Below are 25251 nucleotides of genomic sequence, written 5' to 3'. Positions count from 1 at the left end.
CAAACCCCACACCCCATCCCATCACCCTCCCAAAGTCCAAACCCCACACCCCATCCCATCACCCTCCCAAAGTCCAAACCCCACACCCCATCCCATCACCCTCCCAAAGTCCAAACCCCACACCCCATCCCATCCCCCTCCCAAAGTCCAAACCCCACACCCCATCCCATCCCCTTCCCAAAGTCCAAACCCCACACCCCATCCCATCCCATCACCCTCCCAAAGTCCAAACCCCACACCCCATCCCATCACCCTCCCAAAGTCCAAACCCCACACACCCTCCCATCCCCCTCCAAGTGACCCCCCCCCCCCATCTCCAAGCCCACAGTTCCTCTGATTCCCCCCCCCCCCCCCCCCACGCCAGGCAGTCACCCTGAATCTCTGTCTCTCTCTCCCGCCCCAGGCAGTCACCCTGAATCTCTTTCTCTCCCCCCACCCCCCCCAAACAGGCAGTCACCCTGAATCTCTCTCTCTCTCTCCCGCCCCAGGCAGTCACCCTGAATTTCTCTCTCTCTCCCCTCACCCCAGGCAGTCACCATGAATCTCTCTCTCTCTCCCGCCCCAGGCAGTCTCCATGAATCTCTGTCTCTCCCCTCGCCCCAGGCAGTCACCCTGAATCTCTCTCTCTCTCTCCCGCCCCAGGCAGTCTCCATGAATCTCTCTCTCTCTCCCGCCCCAGGCAGTCATCCTGAATCTCTCTCTCTCTCCCCTCGCCCCACGCAGTCATCCTGAATCTCTCTCTCTCTCCCCTCGCCCCAGGCAGTCACCCTGAATCTCTCTCTCTCTCCCGCCCCAGGCAGTCATCCTGAATCTCTCTCTCCCCTCGCCCCAGGCAGTCTCCATGAATCTCTCTCTCTCTCCCCCTGCCCCAGGCAGTCACCCTGAGTCTCTCTCGCTCTCTCCCGCCCCAGGCAGTCACCCTGAATTTCTCTCTCTCTCCCCTCGCCCCAGGCAGTCACCCTGAATCTCTCTCTCTCCTGCCCCAGGCGGTCACCCTGCGTCTCTCCAGCTCTCTCCTTCCCCAGACAGTCACCCTGAATCTCTCTCTCTCCCCCTGCCCCAGGCAGTCACCCTGAATCTCTCTCTCTCCCCCTGCCCCAGACAGTCACCCTGCGTCTCTCCTGCTCTCTCCTTCCCCAGACAGTCACCCTGAATCTCTCTCTCTCCTGCCCAAGGCAGTCACCCTGAATCTCTCTCTCCCCCTGCCCCAGGCAGTCACCCTGAATCTCTCTCTCTCTCTCCCGCCCCAGGCAGTCATCCTGAATCTCTCTCTCTCTCCCCTCGCCCCACGCAGTCATCCTGAATCTCTCTCTCTCTCCCCTCGCCCCAGGCAGTCACCCTGAATCTCTCTCTCTCTCCCCTCGCCCCAGGCAGTCACCCTGAATCTCTCTCTCTCTCCCCTCGCCCCAGGCAGTCACCCTGAATCTCTCTCTCTCTCCCGCCCCAGGCAGTCATCCTGAATCTCTCTCTCTCTCCCGCCCCAGGCAGTCATCCTGAGTCTCTCTCGCTCTCTCCCGCCCCAGGCAGTCACCCTGAATTTCTCTCTCTCTCCCCTCGCCCCAGGCAGTCACCCTGAATCTCTCTCTCTCCTGCCCCAGGCGGTCACCCTGCGTCTCTCCAGCTCTCTCCTTCCCCAGACAGTCACCCTGAATCTCTCTCTCTCCCCCTGCCCCAGGCAGTCACCCTGAATCTCTCTCCCTCTCCCGCCCCAGGCAGTCTCCCTGAATATCTCTCTCTCCTGCCCCAGGCAGTCACCCTGAATCTCTCTCTCTCCTGCCCCAGACAGTCACCCTGAATCTCTCTCTCCCCCTGCCCCAGACAGTCACCCTGAATCTCTCTCTCCCCCTGCCCCAGACAGTCACCCTGAATCTCTCTCTCCCCCTGCCCCAGACAGTCACCCTGAATCTCTCTCTCTCCTTCCCCAGACAGTCACCCTGAATCTCTCTCTCTCCTGCCCAAGGCAGTCACCCTGAATCTCTCTCTCTCCCCCTGCCCCAGGCAGTCACCCTGAATCTCTCTCTCTCCCCCTGCCCCAGGCAGTCACCCTGAATCTCTCTCCCTCTCCCGCCCCAGGCAGTCTCCCTGAATATCTCTCTCTCCTGCCCCAGGCAGTCACCCTGAATCTCTCTCTCTCCTGCCCCAGACAGTCACTCTGAATCTCTCTCTCTCCTGCCCCAGACAGTCACCCTGAATCTCTCTCTCTCCCACCCCAGACAGTCACCCTGAATCTCTCTCTCTCCTGCCCCAGACAGTCACCCTGAATCTCTCTCTCTCCCGCCCCAGGCAGTCACCCTGAATCTCTCTCTCTCCTGCCCCAGACAGTCACCCTGAATCTCTCTCTCTCCTGCCCCAGACAGTCACCCTGAATCTCTCTCCTGCCCCAGACAGTCACCCTGAATCTCTCTCTCTCCTGCCCCAGACAGTCACCCTGAATCTCTCTCTCTCCTGCCCCAGCCAGTCACCTTGAATCTCTCTCTCTCTCTCCCGCCCCAGGCAGTCACCCTGAATCTCTCTCTCTCCTGCCCCAGACAGTCACCCTGAATCTCTCTCTCTCCCACCCCAGACAGTCACCCTGAATCTCTCTCTCTCCTGCCCCAGCCAGTCACCTTGAATCTCTCTCTCTCTCTCCCGCCCCAGGCAGTCACCCTGAATCTCACTCTCTCCTGCCCCAGCCAGTCACCTTGAATCTCTCTCTCTCTCTCCTGCCCCAGCCAGTCACCTTGAATCTCTCTCTCTCTCTCCCGCCCCAGGCAGTCACCCTGAATCTCTCTCTCTCCTGCCCCAGACAGTCACCCTGAATCTCTCTCTCTCCTGCCCCAGACAGTCACCCTGAATTTCTCTCTCTCCTGCCCCAGACAGTCACCCTGAATCTCTCTCTCTCCTGCCCCAGCCAGTCACCTTGAATCTCTCTCTCTCCCGCCCCAGCCAGTCACCCTGAATCTCTCTCTCTCCTGCCCCAGACAGTCACCCTGAATCTCTCTCTCTCCCGCCCCAGGCAGTCACCCTGAATCTCTCTCTCTCCTGCCCCAGACAGTCACCCTGAATCTCTCTCCTGCCCCAGACAGTCACCCTGAATCTCTCTCTCTCCTGCCCCAGCCAGTCACCCTGAATCTCTCTCTCTCTCTCCCGCCCCAGGCAGTCACCCTGAATCTCTCTCTCTCCTGCCCCAGACAGTCACCCTGAATCTCTCTCTCTCTCTCTCGTGCCCCAGGCAGTCACCCTGAATCTCTCTCTCTCTCCTGCCCCAGCCAGTCACCCTGAATCTCTCTCTCTCTCTCTCGTGCCCCAGGCAGTCACCCTGAATCTCTCTCTCTCCTGCCCCAGGCAGTCACCCTGAATCTCTCTCTCTCTCCCCTGCCCCAGACAGTCACCCTGAATCTCTCTCTCTCTCTCCCGCCCCAGACAGTCACCCTGAATCTCTCTCTCTCCTGCCCCAGACAGTCACCCTGAATCTCTCTCTCTCTCTCCTGCCCCAGACAGTCACCCTGAATCTCTCTCTCTCTCTCCCGCCCCAGACAGTCACCCTGAATCTCTCTCTCTCTCTCCTGCCCCAGACAGTCACCCTGAATCTCTCTCTCTCTCTCCCGCCCCAGACAGTCACCCTGAATCTCTCTCTCTCTCTCCCGCCCCAGGCAGTCACCCTGAATCTCTCTCTCTCTCTCCTGCCCCAGGCAGTCACCCTGAATCTCTCTCTCTCCCGCCCCAGGCAGTCACCCTGAATCTCTCTCTCTCTCTCCTGCCCCAGGCAGTCACCCTGAATCTCTCTCTCTCTCTCCCGCCCCAGACAGTCACCCTGAATCTCTCTCTCTCTCTCCTGCCCCAGGCAGTCACCCTGAATCTCTCTCTCTCTCTCCCGCCCCAGACAGTCACCCTGAATCTCTCTCTCTCTCTCCTGCCCCAGGCAGTCACCCTGAATCTCTCTCTCTCCTGCCCCAGACAGTCACCCTGAATCTCTCTCTCTCCTGCCCCAGACAGTCACCCTGAATCTCTCTCTCTCCTGCCCCAGACAGTCACCCTGAATCTCTCTCTCTCTCTCCCGCCCCAGGCAGTCACCCTGAATCTCTCTCTCTCTCTCCTGCCCCAGGCAGTCACCCTGAATCTCTCTCTCTCTCTCCCGCCCCAGACAGTCACCCTGAATCTCTCTCTCTCCTGCCCCAGACAGTCACCCTGAATCTCTCTCTCTCCTGCCCCAGACAGTCACCCTGAATCTCTCTCTCTCCTGCCCCAGACAGTCACCCTGAATCTCTCTCTCTCCTGCCCCAGACAGTCACCTTGAATCTCTCTCTCTCCTGCCCCAGACAGTCACCCTGAATCTCTCTCTCTCCTGCCCCAGACAGTCACCCTGAATCTCTCTCTCTCCTGCCCCAGACAGTCACCCTGAATCTCTCTCTCTCCTGCCCCAGACAGTCACCCTGAATCTCTCTCTCTCCTGCCCCAGACAGTCACCCTGAATCTCTCTCTCTCCCGCCCCAGGCAGTCACCCTGAATCTCTCTCTCTCCCGCCCCAGACAGTCACCCTGAATCTCTCTCTCTCCTGCCCCAGACAGTCACCCTGAATCTCTCTCTCTCCTGCCCCAGACAGTCACCCTGAATCTCTCTCTCTCCTGCCCCAGACAGTCACCCTGAATCTCTGTCTCTCCTGCCCCAGACAGTCACCCTGAATCTGTCTCTCTCCCCCCGCCCCAGACAGTCACCCTGAATCTCTCTCTCTTTCCCCCCGCCCCAGGCAGTCACCCTGAATCTCTCTCTCTCCCCCCGCCCCAGACAGTCACCCTGAATCTCTCTCTCTCCCCCCGCCCCAGACAGTCACCCTGAATCTCTCTCTCTCCCGCCCCAGGCAGTCACCCTGAATCTCTCTCTCTTTCCCCCCGCCCCAGGCAGTCACCCTGAATCTCTCTCTCTCCCCCCGCCCCAGACAGTCACCCTGAATCTCTCTCTCTTTCCCCCCGCCCCAGGCAGTCACCCTGAACTGTTCGCACAGTTTTTGCTGTCACTGTATTCTGGAATGGAGGAAGAGGAAAGAGGAATGTCCGATCTGTCGACAGACCATCCAGACACAGACCCGTTCTGTGGTTTTGGATAACTGCATTGAACGCATGCTGGAGAGTCTGAGTGAGACCGTGAGAATGCGCAGAATGCAGCTGATCAAGGAACGGAAAGGTGAGCAGAGAAGAATATTCACTTTGCAGTCACTGTGTGACGTCTCTGTCACTGTGTGACATCTGTCTCTCTGTCACTGTGTGACGTCTCTCTCTCTGTCACTGTGTGACGTCTCTCTCTCTGTCACTGTGTGACGTCTCTCTCTCTGTCACTGTGTGACATCTGTCTCTCAGTCACTGTGTGACGTCTCTCTCTCTGTCACTGTGTGACGTCTCTCTCTCTGTCACTGTGTGACATCTGTCTCTCTGTCACTGTGTGACGTCTCTCTATCTGTCACTGTGTGACGTCTCTCTCTCAGTCACTGTGTGACGTCTCTCTCTCTGTCACTGTGTGACGTCTCTGTCACTGTGTGACGTCTCTCTCTCTGTCACTGTGTGACATCTGTCTCTCAGTCACTGTGTGACGTCTCTCTCTCTGTCACTGTGTGACGTCTCTCTCTCAGTCACTGTGTGACGTCTCTCTCTCAGTCACTGTGTGACATCTGTCTCTCTGTCACTGTGTGACGTCTCTCTCTCAGTCACTGTGTGACGTCTCTCTCTCAGTCACTGTGTGACATCTGTCTCTCTGTCACTGTGTGACGTCTCTCTCTCAGTCACTGTGTGACGTCTCTCTCTCAGTCACTGTGTGACGTCTCTCTCTCAGTCACTGTGTGACATCTGTCTCTCTGTCACTGTGTGACGTCTCTCTCTCTGTCACTGTGTGACGTCTCTCTCTCAGTCACTGTGTGACATCTGTCTCTCTGTCACTGTGTGACGTCTCTCTCTCAGTCACTGTGTGACGTCTCTCTCTCAGTCACTGTGTGACGTCTCTCTCTCTGTCACTGTGTGACGTCTCTGTCACTGTGTGACGTCTCTGTCACTGTGTGACGTCTCTCTCTCTGTCACTGTGTGACGTCTCTCTCTCAGTCACTGTGTGACGTCTCTCTCTCTGTCACTGTGTGACGTCTCTCTCTCAGTCACTGTGTGACGTCTCTCTCTCAGTCACTGTGTGACATCTGTCTCTCTGTCACTGTGTGACGTCTCTCTATCTGTCACTGTGTGACGTCTCTCTCTCTGTCACTGTGTGACGTCTCTCTCTCTGTCACTGTGTGACGTCTCTGTCACTGTGTGACGTCTCTCTCTCAGTCACTGTGTGACGTCTCTGTCACTGTGTGACGTCTCTGTCACTGTGTGACGTCTCTCTCTCTGTCACTGTGTGACGTCTCTCTCTCTGTCACTGTGTGACGTCTCTCTCTCTGTCACTGTGTGACGTCTCTCTCTCTGTCACTGTGTGACATCTGTCTCTCTGTCACTGTGTGACGTCTCTGTCACTGTGTGACGTCTCTCTCTCTGTCACTGTGTGACGTCTCTCTCTCAGTCACTGTGTGACGTCTCTCTCTCAGTCACTGTGTGACGTCTCTCACTCTGTCACTGTGTGACGTCTCTCTCTCAGTCACTGTGTGACGTCACTCTGTCACAGTGTGACGTCTCTCTCTCTGTCACTGTGTGACGTCTCTCTCTCTGTCACTGTGTGACGTCTCTCTCTCAGTCACTGTGTGACGTCTCTCTCTCTGTCACTGTGACGTCTCTCTCTCTGTCACTGTGTGACATCTGTCTCTCTGTCACTGTGTGACATCTCTCAGTCACTGTGTGACGTCTCTCTCTCAGTCACTGTGTGACGTCTCTCTCTCAGTCACTGTGTGACGTCTCACTCTGTCACTGTGTGACATCTGTCTCTCTGTCACTGTGTGACGTCTCTCAGTCACTGTGTGACGTCTGTCTCTCAGTCACTGTGTGACGTCTCTCACTCTGTCGCTGTGTGACATCTGTCTCTCTGTCGCTGTGTGACGTCTCTCTCTCAGTCACTGTGTGACGTCTCTCTCTCAGTCACTGTGTGATGTCTCTGTCACTGTGTGACGTCTCTCTCTCAGTCACTGTGTGACGTCTCTCTCTCAGTCACTGTGTGACGTCTCTCTCTCAGTCACTGTGTGACGTCACTCTGTCACAGTGTGACGTCTCTCTCTCAGTCACTGTGTGACGTCTCTCACTCTGTCGCTGTGTGACATCTGTCTCTCAGTCACTGTGTGACGTCACTCTGTCACTGTGTGACGTCTCTCTCTCTGTCACTGTGTGACGTCTCTCTCTCAGTCACTGTGTGACGTCTCTCTCTCTGTCACTGTGTGACGTCTCTCACTCTGTCGCTGTGTGACGTCTGTCTCTCTGTCGCTGTGTGACGTCACTCTGTCACTGTGTGACGTCTCTCACTCTGTCACTGTGTGACGTCTCTCTCTCAGTCACTGTGTGACGTCTCTCTCTCAGTCACTGTGTGACGTCTCTCTCTCAGTCACTGTGTGACGTCACTCTGTCACTGTGTGACGTCTCTCTCTCAGTCACTGTGTGACGTCTCTCTCTCAGTCACTGTGTGACGTCACTCTGTCACTGTGTGACGTCTCTCTCTCAGTCACTGTGTGACGTCTCTCTCTCAGTCACTGTGTGATGTCTCTCTCTCTGTCACTGTGTGACGTCACTCTGTCACTGTGTGACGTCTCTCTCTCAGTCACTGTGTGACGTCTCTCTCTGTCACTGTGTGACGTCACTCTGTCACTGTGTGACGTCTCTCTCTCAGTCACTGTGTGACGTCTCTCTCTCAGTCACTGTGTGACGTCTCTCTCTCAGTCACTGTGTGACGTCTCTCTCTCAGTCACTGTGTGACGTCTCTCACTCTGTCGCTGTGTGACGTCTGTCTCTCTGTCGCTGTGTCGTCTGTCTCTCTGTCGCTGTGTGACGTCACTCTGTCACTGTGTGACGTCTCTCACTCTGTCACTGTGTGACATCTGTCTCTCAGTCACTGTGTGACGTCTCTCTCTCAGTCACTGTGTGACGTCTCTCTCTCAGTCACTGTGTGACGTCTCTCACTCTGTCACTGTGTGACATCTGTCTCTCTGTCACTGTGTGACGTCTCTCTCTCAGTCACTGTGTGACGTCACTCTGTCACTGTGTGACGTCTCTCTCTCAGTCACTGTGTGACGTCTCTCTCTCAGTCACTGTGTGACGTCTCTCTCTCAGTCACTGTGTGACGTCTCTCTCTCAGTCACTGTGTGACGTCACTCTGTCACTGTGTGACGTCTCTCTCTCAGTCACTGTGTGATGTCTCTCTCTCTGTCACTGTGTGACGTCTCTCACTCTGTCACTGTGTGACGTCTCTCTCTCAGTCACTGTGTGACGTCACTCTGTCACAGTGTGACGTCTCTCTCTCTGTCACTGTGTGACGTCTCTCTCTCTGTCACTGTGTGACGTCTCTCTCTCAGTCACTGTGTGACGTCTCTCTCTCAGTCACTGTGTGACGTCTCTCTCTCAGTCACTGTGTGACGTCACTCTGTCACAGTGTGACGTCTCTCTCTCTGTCACTGTGTGACGTCTCTCTCTCTGTCACTGTGTGACGTCTCTCTCTCAGTCACTGTGTGACGTCTCTCTCTCTGTCACTGTGACGTCTCTCTCTCTGTCACTGTGTGACATCTGTCTCTCTGTCACTGTGTGACATCTCTCAGTCACTGTGTGACGTCTCTCTCTCAGTCACTGTGTGACGTCTCTCTCTCAGTCACTGTGTGATGTCTCACTCTGTCACTGTGTGACATCTGTCTCTCTGTCACTGTGTGACGTCTCTCAGTCACTGTGTGACGTCTGTCTCTCAGTCACTGTGTGACGTCTCTCACTCTGTCGCTGTGTGACATCTGTCTCTCTGTCGCTGTGTGACGTCTCTCTCTCAGTCACTGTGTGACGTCTCTCTCTCAGTCACTGTGTGATGTCTCTGTCACTGTGTGACGTCTCTCTCTCAGTCACTGTGTGACGTCTCTCTCTCAGTCACTGTGTGACGTCACTCTGTCACAGTGTGACGTCTCTCTCTCAGTCACTGTGTGACGTCTCTCACTCTGTCGCTGTGTGACATCTGTCTCTCAGTCACTGTGTGACGTCACTCTGTCACTGTGTGACGTCTCTCTCTCTGTCACTGTGTGACGTCTCTCTCTCAGTCACTGTGTGACGTCTCTCTCACAGTCACTGTGTGACGTCTCTCACTCTGTCGCTGTGTGACGTCTGTCTCTCTGTCGCTGTGTGACGTCACTCTGTCACTGTGTGACGTCTCTCACTCTGTCACTGTGTGACATCTGTCTCTCAGTCACTGTGTGACGTCTCTCTCTCAGTCACTGTGTGACGTCTCTCTCTCAGTCACTGTGTGACGTCTCTCTCTCAGTCACTGTGTGACGTCTCTCTCTCAGTCACTGTGTGACGTCACTCTGTCACTGTGTGACGTCTCTCTCTCAGTCACTGTGTGACGTCTCTCTCTCAGTCACTGTGTGACGTCACTCTGTCACTGTGTGACGTCTCTCTCTCAGTCACTGTGTGATGTCTCTCTCTCTGTCACTGTGTGACGTCACTCTGTCACTGTGTGACGTCTCTCTCTCAGTCACTGTGTGACGTCTCTCTCTGTCACTGTGTGACGTCACTCTGTCACTGTGTGACGTCTCTCTCTCAGTCACTGTGTGACGTCTCTCTCTCAGTCACTGTGTGACGTCTCTCTCTCAGTCACTGTGTGACGTCTCTCTCTCAGTCACTGTGTGACGTCTCTCACTCTGTCGCTGTGTGACGTCTGTCTCTCTGTCGCTGTGTGACGTCTGTCTCTCTGTCGCTGTGTGACGTCACTCTGTCACTGTGTGACGTCTCTCACTCTGTCACTGTGTGACATCTGTCTCTCAGTCACTGTGTGACGTCTCTCTCTCAGTCACTGTGTGACGTCTCTCTCTCAGTCACTGTGTGACGTCTCTCACTCTGTCACTGTGTGACATCTGTCTCTCTGTCACTGTGTGACGTCTCTCTCTCAGTCACTGTGTGACGTCACTCTGTCACTGTGTGACGTCACTCTGTCACTGTGTGACGTCTCTCTCTCAGTCACTGTGTGACGTCTCTCTCTCAGTCACTGTGTGACGTCTCTCTCTCAGTCACTGTGTGACGTCTCTCTCTCAGTCACTGTGTGACGTCACTCTGTCACTGTGTGACGTCTCTCTCTCAGTCACTGTGTGATGTCTCTCTCTCTGTCACTGTGTGATGTCTCTCTCTCTGTCACTGTGTGACGTCACTCTGTCACTGTGTGACGTCTCTCTCTCAGTCACTGTGTGACGTCTCTCTCTGTCACTGTGTGACGTCACTCTGTCACTGTGTGACGTCTCTCTCTCTGTCACTGTGTGACGTCACTCAGTCACTGTGTGACGTCTGTCTCTCAGTCACTGTGTGACGTCTCTCACTCTGTCGCTGTGTGACATCTGTCTCTCTGTCGCTGTGTGACGTCTCTCTCTCAGTCACTGTGTGACGTCACTCTGTCACTGTGTGACGTCTCTCTCTCAGTCACTGTGTGATGTCTCTCTCTCTGTCACTGTGTGACGTCACTCTGTCACTGTGTGACGTCTCTCACTCTGTCACTGTGTGACATCTGTCTCTCAGTCACTGTGTGACGTCTCTCTCTCTGTCGCTGTGTGACATCTGTCTCTCTGTCGCTGTGTGACGTCTCTCTCTCAGTCACTATGTGACGTCTCTCTCTCAGTCACTGTGTGATGTCTCTGTCACTGTGTGACGTCTCTCTCTCAGTCACTGTGTGACGTCTCTCTCTCAGTCACTGTGACGTCTCTCTCTCAGTCACTGTGTGACGTCTCTCTCTCAGTCACTGTGTGACGTCTCTCTCTCAGTCACTGTGTGACGTCTCTCACTCTGTCGCTGTGTGACATCTGTCTCTCTGTCGCTGTGTGACGTCACTCTGTCACTGTGTGACGTCTCTCACTCTGTCACTGTGTGACATCTGTCTCTCAGTCACTGTGTGACGTCTCTCTCTCAGTCACTGAGTGACGTCTCTCACTCTGTCACTGTGTGACATCTGTCTCTCTGTCACTGTGTGACGTCTCTCTCTCAGTCACTGTGTGACGTCACTCTGTCACTGTGTGACGTCTCTCTCTCAGTCACTGTGTGACGTCTCTCTCTCTGTCACTGTGTGACGTCACTCTGTCACTGTGTGACGTCTCTCTCTCAGTCACTGTGTGACGTCTCTCTCTCAGTCACTGTGTGATGTCTCTCTCTCTGTCACTGTGTGACGTCACTCTGTCACTGTGTGACGTCTCTCTCTCAGTCACTGTGTGACATCTCTCTCTGTCACTGTGTGACGTCACTCTGTCACTGTGTGACGTCTCTCTCTCAGTCACTGTGTGATGTCTCTCTCTCTGTCACTGTGTGACGTCTCTCTGTCACTGTGTGACGTCTGTCTCTCTGTCACTGTGACGTCAGTCTCTCTCTGTGTGACGTCTGTCTCTCTCTGTGTGACGTCTCAGTCACTGTGTGACGTCTGTCTCTCAGTCACTGTGTGACGTCACTCTGTCACTGTGTGACGTCAGTCTCTCTCTGTGTGACGTCTGTCTCTCTCTGTGTGTGGTCTCAGTCACTGTGTGACGTCTCTCTCTCAGTCACTGTGTGACGTCTCTCTGTCACTGTGTGACGTCTGTCTCTCTGTCACTGTGACGTCAGTCTCTCTCTGTGTGACGTCTGTCTCTCTCTGTGTGACGTCTCAGTCACTGTGTGACGTCTGTCTCTCAGTCACTGTGTGACGTCACTCTGTCACTGTGTGACGTCAGTCTCTCTCTGTGTGACGTCAGTCTCTCTCTGTGTGACGTCTGTCTCTCTCTGTGTGACGTCTCTCTCTCTGTCACTGTGTGACGTCTCTCTCTCTGTCACTGTGTGACGTCTCTCTCTCAGTCACTGTGTGACGTCTCTCTCTCAGTCACTGTGTGACGTCTCTCTCTCTGTCACTGTGTGACGTCTCTCTCTCTGTCACTGTGTGACGTCTCTCTCTCAGTCACTGTGTGACGTCTCTCTCTCAGTCACTGTGACGTCTCTCTCTCAGTCACTGTGACGTCTCTCTCTCAGTCACTGTGTGACGTCTCTCACTCTGTCACTGTGTGACGTCTGTCTCTCTGTCACACTGACGTCTCTCCGTCACTGTGTGACGTTTGTCTCTCTCTGTGTGACGTCTGTCTCTCTGTCACTGTGTGACGTCTCTCTCTCAGTCACTGTGTGACGTCTCTCTCTCAGTCACTGTGTGACGTCTCTCACTCTGTCACTGTGTGACATCTGTCTCTCTGTCACACTGACGTCTCTCTCTCAGTCACTGTGTGACGTCTCTCACTCTGTCACTGTGTGACGTCTGTCTCTCTGTCACACTGACGTCTCTCCGTCACTGTGTGACGTTTGTCTCTCTCTGTGTGACGTCTGTCTCTCTGTCACTGTGTGACGTCTCTCTCTCAGTCACTGTGTGACGTCTCTCTCTCAGTCACTGTGTGACGTCTCTCTCTCAGTCACTGTGTGACGTCTCTCTCTCAGTCACTGTGTGACGTCTCTCTCTGTCACTGTGTGACGTCTCTCTCTCAGTCACTGTGTGACGTCTCTCTCTCAGTCACTGTGTGACGTCTCTCTCTCAGTCACTGTGTGACGTCTGTCTCAGTCACTGTGTGACGTCTCTCTCTCAGTCACTGTGACGTCTCTCTCTCAGTCACTGTGACGTCTCTCTCTCAGTCACTGTGACGTCTCTCTCTCAGTCACTGTGACGTCTCTCTCTCAGTCACTGTGACGTCTCTCTCTCAGTCACTGTGACGTCTCTCTCTCAGTCACTGGGTGACGTCTCTCTGTCACTGTGTGAAGTCTCTCTCTCTGTCACAGTGTGACGTCTCTCTCAGTCACTGTGTGACGTCTCTCTCTCTCTCAGTCACTGTATGATGTCTCTCAGTCACAGTGTGACGCCTCTCTGTCACTGTGTGAAGTCTCTCTCTCTGTCACAGTGTGACGTCTCTCTCTCTGTCACAGTGTGACATCTCTCTCTGTCACAGTGTGACGTCTCTCTCTCTCTCAGTCACTGCGTGACGTCTCTCTCTCTCTCTGTCACAGTGTGACGTCTCTCTCTCTCTGTCACAGTGTGACGTCTCTCTCTCTCTCAGTCACTGTGTGACCTCTCTCTCTGTCACAGTGTGACGTCTCTCTCTGTCACAGTGTGACGTCTCTCTCTCTCTCAGTCACTGCGTGACGTCTCTCTCTCTCTCAGTCACTGCGTGACGTCTCTCTCTCTCTCTGTCACAGTGTGACGTCTCTCTCTCTCTGTCACAGTGTGACGTCTCTCTCTCTCTGTCACAGTGTGACGTCTCTCTCTCTCTCAGTCACTGTGTGACGTCTCTCTCTCTCTCTCAGTCACTGTGTGACGTCTCTCTCTCTCAGTCACTGTGTGACCTCTCTCTCTCAGTCACTGTGTGACCTCTCTCTCTCTGTCACTGTGTGACGTCTCTCTCTGTCACAGTGTGACGTCTCTCTCAGTCACTGTGTGACGTCTCTCTCTCAGTCACTGTGTGACGTCTCTCTCTCAGTCACTGTGTGACGTCTCTCTCTCAGTCACTGTGTGACGTCACTCTGTCACTGTGTGACGTCTCTCTCTCAGTCACTGTGTGACGTCTCTCACTCTGTCACTGTGTGACGTCTCTCACTCTGTCACTGTGTGACGTCTCTCTCTCTGTCACTGTGTGACGTCTCTCTCTCAGTCACTGTGTGACGTCTCTCTCTCTGTCACTGTGTGACGTCTGTCTCTCTGTCACTGTGTGACGTCTCACTTTCTGTCACTGTGTGACGTCTCTCTCTCAGTCACTGTATGATGTCTCTGTCACTGTGTGACGTCTCTCTCTCTGTCACTGTGTGACGTCTCTCTCTCTGTCACTGTGTGACATCTGTCTCTCTGTCACTGTGTGACGTCTCTCTCAGTCACTGTGTGACGTCTCTCACTCTGTCACTGTGTGACGTCTGTCTCTCTGTCACTGTGTGACGTCTGTCTCTCTGTCACTGTGTGACATCTCTCTCTCAGTCACTGTGTGACGTCTCTCACTCTGTCACTGTGTGACGTCTGTCTCTCAGTCACTGTGTGACGTCTCTGTCACTGTGTGACGTCTCTCTCTCTGTCACTGTGTGACGTCTCTCTCTCTGTCACTGTGTGACGTCTCTCTCTCTGTCACTGTGTGACGTCTCTCTCTCTGTCACTGTGTGACGTCTCTGTCACTGTGTGACGTCTGTCTCTCAGTCACTGTGTGACGTCTCTGTCACTGTGTGATGTCTCTCTCTCTGTCACTGTGTGACGTCTCTGTCACTGTGTGACGTCTCTCTCTCTGTCACTGTGTGACGTCTCTGTCACTGTGTGACATCTGTCTCTCTGTCACTGTGTGACGTCTCTGTCACTGTGTGACGTCTCTGTCACTGTGTGACGTCTCTCTGTCACTGTGTGACGTCTCTCTCTCTGTCACTGTGTGACGTCTCTCTCTCTGTCACTGTGTGACGTCTCTCTCTCTGTCACTGTGTGACGTCTCTCTCTCTGTCACTGTGTGACGTCTCTGTCACTGTGTGACGTCTCTGTCACTGTGTGACATCTGTCTCTGTCACTGTGTGACATCTGTCTCTCTGTCACTGTGTGACATCTGTCTCTCTGTCACTGTGTGACGTCTCTGTCACTGTGTGACATCTGTCTCTCTGTCACTGTGTGACGTCTCTCTCTCAGTCACTGTGTGACGTCTCTCTCTCAGTCACTGTGTGACGTCTCTCTCTCAGTCACTGTGTGACGTCTCTCTCTCAGTCACTGTGTGACGTCTCTCTCTCAGTCACTGTGTGACGTCACTCTGTCACTGTGTGACGTCTCTCTCTCTGTCACTGTGTGACGTCTCTCTCTCTGTCACTGTGTGACGTCTCTCTCTCAGTCACTGTGTGACGTCTCTCTCTCAGTCACTGTATGATGTCTCTGTCACTGTGACGTCTCTCTCTCTGTCACTGTGTGACATCTCTCAGTCACTGTGTGACGTCTCTCTCTCAGTCACTGTGTGACGTCTCTCTCTCAGTCACTGTGTGACGTCTCTCTCTCAGTCACTGTGTGACGTCTCTCTCTCAGTCACTGTGTGACGTCTCTCTCTCAGTCACTGTGTGACGTCTCTCACTCTGTCACTGTGTGACATCTGTCTCTCAGTCACTGTGTGACGTCTCTCTCTCAGTCACTGTGTGACGTCTCACTCTGTCACTGTGTGACATCTGTCTCTCTGTCACTGTGTGACGTCTCTCTGTCGCTGTGTGACGTCACTCTGTCACTGTGTGACGTCTCTCACTCTGTCACTGTGTGACTTCTGTCTCTCAGTCACTGTGTGACGTCTCTCTCTCAGTCACTGTGTGACGTCTCTCTCTCAGTCACTGTGTGACGTCTCTCTCTCAGTCACTGTGTGACGTCTCTCACTCTGTCACTGTGTGACATCTGTCTCTCTGTCACTGTGTGACGTCTCTCTCTCAGTCACTGTGTGACGTCTGTCTCTCAGTCACTGTGTGACGTCTCTCTCTGTCACTGTGTGACGTCACTCTGTCACTGTGTGACGTCTCTCTCTCAGTCACTGTGTGACGTCTCTCTCTCAGTCACTGTGTGACGTCACTCTGTCACTGTGTGACGTCTCTCTCTCAGTCACTGTGTGATGTCTCTCTCTGTCACTGTGTGACGTCACTCTGTCACTGTGTGACGTCTCTCTCTCAGTCACTGTGTGATGTCTCTCTCTCTGTCACTGTGTGACGTCACTCAGTCACTGTGTGACGTCTGTCTCTCAGTCACTGTGTGACGTCTGTCTCTCAGTCACTGTGTGACGTCTCTCACTCTGTCGCTGTGTGACATCTGTCTCTCTGTCGCTGTGTGACGTCTCTCTCTCAGTCACTGTGTGACGTCACTCTGTCACTGTGTGACATCTGTCTCTCTGTCACTGTGTGACGTCTCTCTCTCAGTCACTGTGTGACGTCTGTCTCTCAGTCACTGTGTGACGTCTCTCTCTGTCACTGTGTGACGTCACTCTGTCACTGTGTGACGTCTCTCTCTCAGTCACTGTGTGACGTCTCTCTCTCAGTCACTGTGTGACGTCACTCTGTCACTGTGTGACGTCTCTCTCTCAGTCACTGTGTGATGTCTCTCTCTGTCACTGTGTGACGTCACTCTGTCACTGTGTGACGTCTCTCTCTCAGTCACTGTGTGATGTCTCTCTCTCTGTCACTGTGTGACGTCACTCAGTCACTGTGTGACGTCTGTCTCTCAGTCACTGTGTGACGTCTGTCTCTCAGTCACTGTGTGACGTCTCTCACTCTGTCGCTGTGTGACATCTGTCTCTCTGTCGCTGTGTGACGTCTCTCTCTCAGTCACTGTGTGACGTCACTCTGTCACTGTGTGACGTCTCTCTCTCAGTCACTGTGTGACGTCTCTCTCTGTCACTGTGTGACGTCACTCTGTCACTGTGTGACGTCTCTCTCTCAGTCACTGTGTGATGTCTCTCTCTCTGTCACTGTGTGACGTCACTCTGTCACTGTGTGACGTCTCTCTCTCAGTCACTGTGTGACGTCTCTCTCTGTCACTGTGTGACGTCACTCTGTCACTGTGTGACGTCTCTCTCTCAGTCACTGTGTGATGTCTCTCTCTCTGTCACTGTGTGACGTCACTCAGTCACTGTGTGACGTCTGTCTCTCAGTCACTGTGTGACGTCTGTCTCTCAGTCACTGTGTGACGTCTCTCACTCTGTCGCTGTGTGACATCTGTCTCTCTGTCGCTGTGTGACGTCTCTCTCTCAGTCACTATGTGACGTCTCTCTCTCAGTCACTGTGTGATGTCTCTGTCACTGTGTGACGTCTCTCTCTCAGTCACTGTGTGATGTCTCTGTCACTGTGTGACATCTGTCTCTCAGTCACTGTGTGACGTCTCTCTCTCAGTCACTGTGTGACGTCTCTCTCTCAGTCACTGTGTGACGTCTCTCTCTCAGTCACTGTGTGACGTCTCTCACTCTGTCGCTGTGTGACATCTGTCTCTCTGTCGCTGTGTGACGTCACTCTGTCACTGTGTGACGTCTCTCACTCTGTCACTGTGTGACATCTGTCTCTCAGTCACTGTGTGACGTCTCTCTCTCAGTCACTGTGTGACGTCTCTCACTCTGTCACTGTGTGACATCTGTCTCTCTGTCACTGTGTGACGTCTCTCTCTCAGTCACTGTGTGACGTCACTCTGTCACTGTGTGACGTCTCTCTCTCAGTCACTGTGTGACGTCTCTCTCTCAGTCACTGTGTGACGTCACTCTGTCACTGTGTGACGTCTCTCTCTCAGTCACTGTGTGATGTCTCTGTCACTGTGTGACGTCTCTCTCTCTGTCACTGTGTGACGTCTCTCTCTCAGTCACTGTATGACGTCTCTCACTCTGTCGCTGTGTGACGTCTGTCTCTCTGTCGCTGTGTGACGTCACTCTGTCACTGTGTGACGTCTCTCACTCTGTCACTGTGTGACATCTGTCTCTCAGTCACTGTGTGACGTCTCTCTCTCAGTCACTGTGTGACGTCTCTCTCTCAGTCACTGTGTGACGTCTCTCTCTCAGTCACTGTGTGACGTCTCTCACTCTGTCACTGTGTGACATCTGTCTCTCTGTCACTGTGTGACGTCTCTCTCTCAGTCACTGTGTGACGTCTCACTCTCAGTCACTGTGTGACGTCACTCTGTCACTGTGTGACGTCTGTCTCTCAGTCACTGTGTGACGTCTCTCTCTCAGTCACTGTGTGACGTCACTCTGTCACTGTGTGACGTCTGTCTCTCAGTCACTGTGTGACGTCTCTCTCTCAGTCACTGTGTGACGTCTCTCTCTGTCACTGTGTGACGTCTCTCTCTCAGTCACTGTGTGACGTCTCTCTCAGTCACTGTGTGACGTCTCTCTCTCAGTCACTGTGTGACGTCTCTCTCTCAGTCACTGTGTGACGTCTCTCTCTGTCACTGTGTGACGTCTCTCTCTCAGTCACTGTGTGACGTCTCTCTCTCAGTCACTGTGTGACGTCACTCTGTCACTGTGTGACGTCTCTCTCTCAGTCACTGTGTGATGTCTCTCTCTCTGTCACTGTGTGACGTCACTCTGTCACTGTGTGACGTCTCTCTCTCAGTCACTGTGTGACGTCTCTCTCTGTCACTGTGTGACGTCACTCTGTCACTGTGTGACGTCTCTCTCTCAGTCACTGTGTGATGTCTCTCTCTCTGTCACTGTGTGACGTCACTCAGTCACTGTGTGACGTCTGTCTCTCAGTCACTGTGTGACGTCTGTCTCTCAGTCACTGTGTGACGTCTCTCACTCTGTCGCTGTGTGACATCTGTCTCTCTGTCGCTGTGTGACGTCTCTCTCTCAGTCACTATGTGACGTCTCTCTCTCAGTCACTGTGTGACGTCTCTCTCTCTGTCACTGTGTGACGTCTCTCTCTCAGTCACTGTGTGATGTCTCTGTCACTGTGTGACGTCTCTCTCTCAGTCACTGTGTGACGTCTCTCTCTCAGTCACTGTGTGACGTCTCTCTCTCAGTCACTGTGTGACGTCTCTCACTCTGTCGCTGTGTGACATCTGTCTCTCTGTCGCTGTGTGACGTCACTCTGTCACTGTGTGACGTCTCTCACTCTGTCCCTGTGTGACATCTGTCTCTCAGTCACTGTGTGACGTCTCTCTCTCAGTCACTGTGTGACGTCTCTCACTCTGTCACTGTGTGACATCTGTCTCTCTGTCACTGTGTGACGTCTCTCACTCTGTCACTGTGTGACATCTGTCTCTCAGTCACTGTGTGACGTCTCTCTCTCAGTCACTGTGTGACGTCTCTCACTCTGTCGCTGTGTGACATCTGTCTCTCTGTCGCTGTGTGACGTCACTCTGTCACTGTGTGACGTCTCTCTCTCAGTCACTGTGTGACGTCACTCTGTCACTGTGTGACGTCTCTCTCTCAGTCACTGTGTGACGTCTCTCTCTCAGTCACTGTGTGACGTCACTCTGTCACTGTGTGACGTCTCTCTCTCTGTCACTGTGTGACGTCTCTCTCTCTCTCACTGTGTGACGTCTCTCTCTGTCACTGTGTGACGTCTCTCTCTCAGTCACTGTATGATGTCTCTGTCACTGTGACGTCTCTCTCTCTGTCACTGTGTGACGTCTCTCTCTCTGTCACTGTGTGACATCTGTCTCTCTGTCACTGTGTGACATCTCTCAGTCACTGTGTGACGTCTCTCTCTCAGTCACTGTGTGACGTCTCTCTCTCAGTCACTGTGTGACGTCTCTCTCTCAGTCACTGTGTGACGTCTCTCTCTCAGTCACTGTGTGACGTCTCTCTCTCAGTCTCTGTGTGACGTCTCTCACTCTGTCACTGTGTGACATCTGTCTCTCAGTCACTGTGTGACGTCTCTCTCTCAGTCACTGTGTGACGTCTCACTCTGTCACTGTGTGACATCTGTCTCTCTGTCGCTGTGTGACGTCACTCTGTCACTGTGTGACGTCTCTCACTCTGTCACTGTGTGACATCTGTCTCTCAGTCACTGTGTGACGTCTCTCTCTCAGTCACTGTGTGACGTCTCTCTCTCAGTCACTGTGTGACGTCTCTCACTCTGTCACTGTGTGACATCTGTCTCTCTGTCACTGTGTGACGTCTCTCTCTCAGTCACTGTGTGACGTCTCTCTCTCAGTCACTGTGTGACGTCTCTCTCTCAGTCACTGTGTGACGTCACTCTGTCACTGTGTGACGTCTCTCTCTCAGTCACTGTGTGATGTCTCTCTCTCTGTCACTGTGTGACGTCACTCTGTCACTGTGTGACGTCTCTCTCTCAGTCACTGTGTGACGTCTCTCTCTGTCACTGTGTGACGTCACTCTGTCACTGTGTGACGTCTCTCTCTCAGTCACTGTGTGATGTCTCTCTCTCTGTCACTGTGTGACGTCACTCAGTCACTGTGTGACGTCTGTCTCTCAGTCACTGTGTGACGTCTCTCACTCTGTCGCTGTGTGACATCTGTCTCTCTGTCGCTGTGTGACGTCTCTCTCTCAGTCACTATGTGACGTCTCTCTCTCAGTCACTGTGTGATGTCTCTGTCACTGTGTGACGTCTCTCTCTCAGTCACTGTGTGACGTCTCTCTCTCAGTCACTGTGTGACGTCTCTCTCTCAGTCACTGTGTGACGTCTCTCTCTCAGTCACTGTGTGACGTCTCTCTCTCAGTCACTGTGTGACGTCTCTCACTCTGTCGCTGTGTGACATCTGTCTCTCTGTCGCTGTGTGACGTCACTCTGTCACTGTGTGACGTCTCTCACTCTGTCACTGTGTGACATCTGTCTCTCAGTCACTGTGTGACGTCTCTCTCTCAGTCACTGTGTGACGTCTCTCACTCTGTCACTGTGTGACATCTGTCTCTCTGTCACTGTGTGACGTCTCTCTCTCAGTCACTGTGTGACGTCACTCTGTCACTGTGTGACGTCTCTCTCTCAGTCACTGTGTGACGTCTCTCTCTCAGTCACTGTGTGACGTCACTCTGTCACTGTGTGACGTCTCTCTCTCAGTCACTGTGTGATGTCTCTGTCACTGTGTGACGTCTCTCTCTCTGTCACTGTGTGACGTCTCTCTCTCAGTCACTGTGTGACGTCTCTCTCTCAGTCACTGTGTGACGTCTCTCTCTCAGTCACTGTGTGACGTCTCTCACTCTGTCGCTGTGTGACGTCTGTCTCTCTGTCGCTGTGTGACGTCACTCTGTCACTGTGTGACGTCTCTCACTCTGTCACTGTGTGACGTCTCTCTCTCAGTCACTGTGTGACGTCTCTCTCTCAGTCACTGTGTGACGTCTCTCTCTCAGTCACTGTGTGACGTCTCTCTCTCAGTCACTGTGTGACGTCTGTCTCTCTGTCACTGTGTGACGTCTCTCTCTCAGTCACTGTGTGACGTCTCACTCTCAGTCACTGTGTGACGTCACTCTGTCACTGTGTGACGTCTGTCTCTCAGTCACTGTGTGACGTCTCTCTCTCAGTCACTGTGTGACGTCACTCTGTCACTGTGTGACGTCTGTCTCTCAGTCACTGTGTGACGTCTCTCTCTCAGTCACTGTGTGACGTCTCTCTCTGTCACTGTGTGACGTCTCTCTCTCAGTCACTGTGTGACGTCTCTCTCAGTCACTGTGTGACGTCTCTCTCTCAGTCACTGTGTGACGTCTCTCTCTCAGTCACTGTGTGACGTCTCTCTCTGTCACTGTGACGTCAGTCTCTCTCTGTGTGACGTCTGTCTCTCTCTGTGTGACGTCTCAGTCACTGTGTGACGTCTGTCTCTCAGTCACTGTGTGACGTCACTCTGTCACTGTGTGACGTCAGTCTCTCTCTGTGTGACGTCAGTCTCTCTCTGTGTGACGTCAGTCTCTCTCTGTGTGACGTCTGTCTCTCTCTGTGTGACGTCTCTCTCTCTGTCACTGTGTGACGTCTCTCTCTCTGTCACTGTGTGACGTCTCTCTCTCAGTCACTGTGTGACGTCTCTCTCAGTCACTGTGTGACGTCTCTCTCTCTGTCACTGTGTGACGTCTCTCTCTCTGTCACTGTGTGACGTCTCTCTCTCAGTCACTGTGTGACGTCTCTCTCTCAGTCACTGTGACGTCTCTCTCTCAGTCACTGTGACGTCTCTCTCTCAGTCACTGTGTGACGTCTCTCACTCTGTCACTGTGTGACGTCTGTCTCTCTGTCACACTGACGTCTCTCCGTCACTGTGTGACGTTTGTCTCTCTCTGTGTGACGTCTGTCTCTCTGTCACTGTGTGACGTCTCTCTCTCAGTCACTGTGTGACGTCTCTCTCTCAGTCACTGTGTGACGTCTCTCTCTCAGTCACTGTGTGACGTCTCTCTCTCAGTCACTGTGTGACGTCTCTCTCTCAGTCACTGTGTGACGTCTCTCTCTGTCACTGTGTGACGTCTCTCTCTCAGTCACTGTGTGACGTCTCTCTCTCAGTCACTGTGTGACGTCTCTCTCTCAGTCACTGTGTGACGTCTCTCTCTGTCACTGTGTGACGTCTCTCTCTCAGTCACTGTGTGACGTCTCTCTCTCAGTCACTGTGACGTCTCTCTCTCAGTCACTGTGACGTCTCTCTCTCAGTCACTGTGACGTCTCTCTCTCAGTCACTGTGACGTCTCTCTCTCAGTCACTGTGACGTCTCTCTCTCAGTCACTGTGTGACGTCTCTCTCTCTGTCACAGTGTGACGTCTCTCTCTGTCACTGTATGACGTCTCTCTCTCTCTCAGTCACTGTATGACGTCTCTCTCTCAGTCACTGTGTGACGCCTCTCTGTCACTGTGTGAAGTCTCTCTCTCTGTCACAGTGTGACGTCTCTCTCAGTCACTGTGTGACGTCTCTCTCTCTCTCAGTCACTGTATGATGTCTCTCAGTCACAGTGTGACGCCTCTCTGTCACTGTGTGAAGTCTCTCTCTCTGTCACAGTGTGACATCTCTCTCTGTCACAGTGTGACGTCTCTCTCTCTCTCAGTCACTGCGTGACGTCTCTCTCTCTCTCTGTCACAGTGTGACGTCTCTCTCTCTCTGTCACAGTGTGACGTCTCTCTCTCTCTCAGTCACTGTGTGACATCTCTCTCTGTCACAGTGTGACGTCTCTCTCTGTCACAGTGTGACGTCTCTCTCTCTCTCAGTCACTGCGTGACGTCTCTCTCTCTCTCAGTCACTGCGTGACGTCTCTCTCTCTCTCTGTCACAGTGTGACGTCTCTCTCTCTCTGTCACAGTGTGACGTCTCTCTCTCTCTCAGTCACTGTGTGACGTCTCTCTCTCTCAGTCACTGTGTGACCTCTCTCTCTCAGTCACTGTGTGACCTCTCTCTCTCTGTCACTGTGTGACGTCTCTCTCTGTCACAGTGTGACGTCTCTCTCAGTCACTGTGTGACGTCTCTCTCTCAGTCACTGTGTGACGTCTCTCTCTCAGTCACTGTGTGACGTCACTCTGTCACTGTGTGATGTCTCTCTCTCAGTCACTGTGTGACGTCTCTCACTCTGTCACTGTGTGACGTCTCTCACTCTGTCACTGTGTGACGTCTCTCTCTCTGTCACTGTGTGACGTCTCTCTCTCAGTCACTGTGTGACGTCTCTCTCTCAGTCACTGTGTGACGTCTCTCTCTCTGTCACTGTGTGACGTCTGTCTCTCTGTCACTGTGTGACGTCTCTCTCTCTGTCACTGTGTGACGTCTCTCTCAGTCACTGTATGATGTCTCTGTCACTGTGTGACGTCTCTCTCTCTGTCACTGTGTGACGTCTCTCTCTCTGTCACTGTGTGACGTCTCTCTCTCTGTCACTGTGTGACATCTGTCTCTCTGTCACTGTGTGACGTCTCTCTCTCAGTCACTGTGTGACGTCTCTCACTCTGTCACTGTGTGACGTCTGTCTCTCTGTCACTGTGTGACGTCTGTCTCTCTGTCACTGTGTGACGTCTGTCTCTCTGTCACTGTGTGACGTCTCTCTCTCAGTCACTGTGTGACGTCTCTCACTCTGTCACTGTGTGACGTCTGTCTCTCTGTCACTGTGTGACATCTCTCTCTCAGTCACTGTGTGACGTCACTCTGTCACTGTGTGACGTCTCTCTCTCTGTCACTGTGTGACATCTGTCTCTCTGTCACTGTGTGACGTCTCTCTCTCAGTCACTGTGTGACGTCTCTCACTCTGTCACTGTGTGACATCTGTCTCTGTCACTGTGTGACGTCTCTCTCTCAGTCACTGTGTGACGTCTGTCTCTCTGTCACTGTGTGACGTCTCTCTCTCAGTCACTGTGTGACGTCACTCTGTCACTGTGTGACGTCTGTCTCTCAGTCACTGTGTGACGTCTCTCACTCTGTCACAGTGTGACGTCTCTCTCTGTCACAGTGTGACGTCTCTCTCTGTCACTGTGTGACGTCTCTCACTCTGTCACTGTGTGACTTCTCTCCCAGTCACTGTGTGACGTCTCTCTCTCTGTCACAGTGTGACGTCTCTCTCTCTGTCACAGTGTGACGTCTCTCTCTCTGTCACAGTGTGACGTCTCTCTCTCTGTCACAGTGTGACGTCTCGCTCTGTCACTGTGTGACATCTCTTTCTCTCTTTCTCTGAATCACAGTGTGATGTCTCTCCCTCTCTCTCTCACACAGTGTGACGTGTCTCTTTCTTGTTTAGTTTAGTTTAGAGATACAGCACTGAAACAGGCCCTTCGGCCCACCGAGTATGTGCCGACCATCAACCACCCATTTATACTAATCCTACACTAATCCCATATTCCTACCAAACATCCTCACCTGTCCCTATATTTCCCTACCACCTACCTATACTAGTGTCAATTTGTAATAGCCAATTTACCTACCAACCTGCAAGTCTTTTGGCTTGTGGGAGGAAACCGGAGCACCCGGAGAAAACCCACGCAGACACAGGGAGAACTTGCAAACTCCACACAGGCAGTACCCGGAATCGAACCCGGGTCGCTGGAGCTGTGAGGCTGCGGTGCTAACCACTGCGCCACTGTGCCGCCCTGTCTGTCATCGTGTGACCTCTCTCTCTCTCTGTCACAGTGTGACTTGTCTCTTTCTGTCTGTCATAGTGTGACCTCTCTCTCTCGCTCTCTCTTTCTCTCTCTCAGTCACATTGTGACGTCTCTCTGTCTTACCAAAGCCAAATACTTTAAATGCTGAAAATCTGAATTAAAAAACGGTTGGAAATACTCTTGTGATCGGCAACATTTGTGGAGAGATAAATGGAGTTAATGTTTCAGGTTTGTGACCTTTCATCAGAACTCTCTTCTCTCGTGCCCCCCAGCAATGAAGACCGAGACTCTGTCTGTGTTTGACAGTGAAAGCAGTAGCTGTGATGATCTGGCATCTATCCAGTCCATTAGCACGGTGGGCAGTTTGGACATTGAGAATTCTGAAATGGAGGAGCGGAGCGAAGAGGCCGAGATGGAGGAGAACCCGATTTATTATATTATCTGAGATGGTGTTGATGCTCTCTGTGTACGGGGATGGGGGGGTGGGGGATGTACTGGGGTTCTGTGGGGAGGGTGCAATGAGCTGGGGTTCTGCGAGGAGGGGGCAATGAGCTGGGGTTCTGTGGGGAGGGGGCAATGAGCTGGGGTTCTGCGGGGCAGGGGGATGAACTGGGGTCCTGTGTTTTGGGAGGGGGGAATGTGCTGGGGTTCCATGGAGAGGGGGGACAGGATGAAAGGGTT

The 25251-nt window shown here is 53.2% G+C and overlaps 1 protein-coding gene across 1 annotated transcript in view; it reads left to right on the top strand.

Annotated features, from left to right (window-relative positions):
• The window catches only part of rnf8 (ring finger protein 8, E3 ubiquitin protein ligase), a gene marked incomplete at its 5' end in the record, with an annotated part of 108012 nt that extends 82973 nt beyond the window's left edge, over positions 1-25039 (top strand). Inside the window, 2 exons of the mRNA XM_068027205.1 lie at positions 4956-5160; positions 24843-25039. Of these exons, the coding sequence (XP_067883306.1) occupies positions 4956-5160; positions 24843-25015 (378 nt within the window). The remainder of the gene's footprint in view (positions 1-4955; positions 5161-24842) is intronic.
• Positions 25040-25251: the final 212 nt, after the last annotated feature.

The sequence above is a fragment of the Heterodontus francisci genome, unplaced genomic scaffold (genome assembly GCF_036365525.1).
Source record: "Heterodontus francisci isolate sHetFra1 unplaced genomic scaffold, sHetFra1.hap1 HAP1_SCAFFOLD_926, whole genome shotgun sequence".
Taxonomy (NCBI): domain Eukaryota; kingdom Metazoa; phylum Chordata; class Chondrichthyes; order Heterodontiformes; family Heterodontidae; genus Heterodontus; species Heterodontus francisci.
The sequence above is the reverse complement of the archived record's forward strand: the minus strand, read 5'-3'. Positions and strand labels throughout refer to the sequence as shown.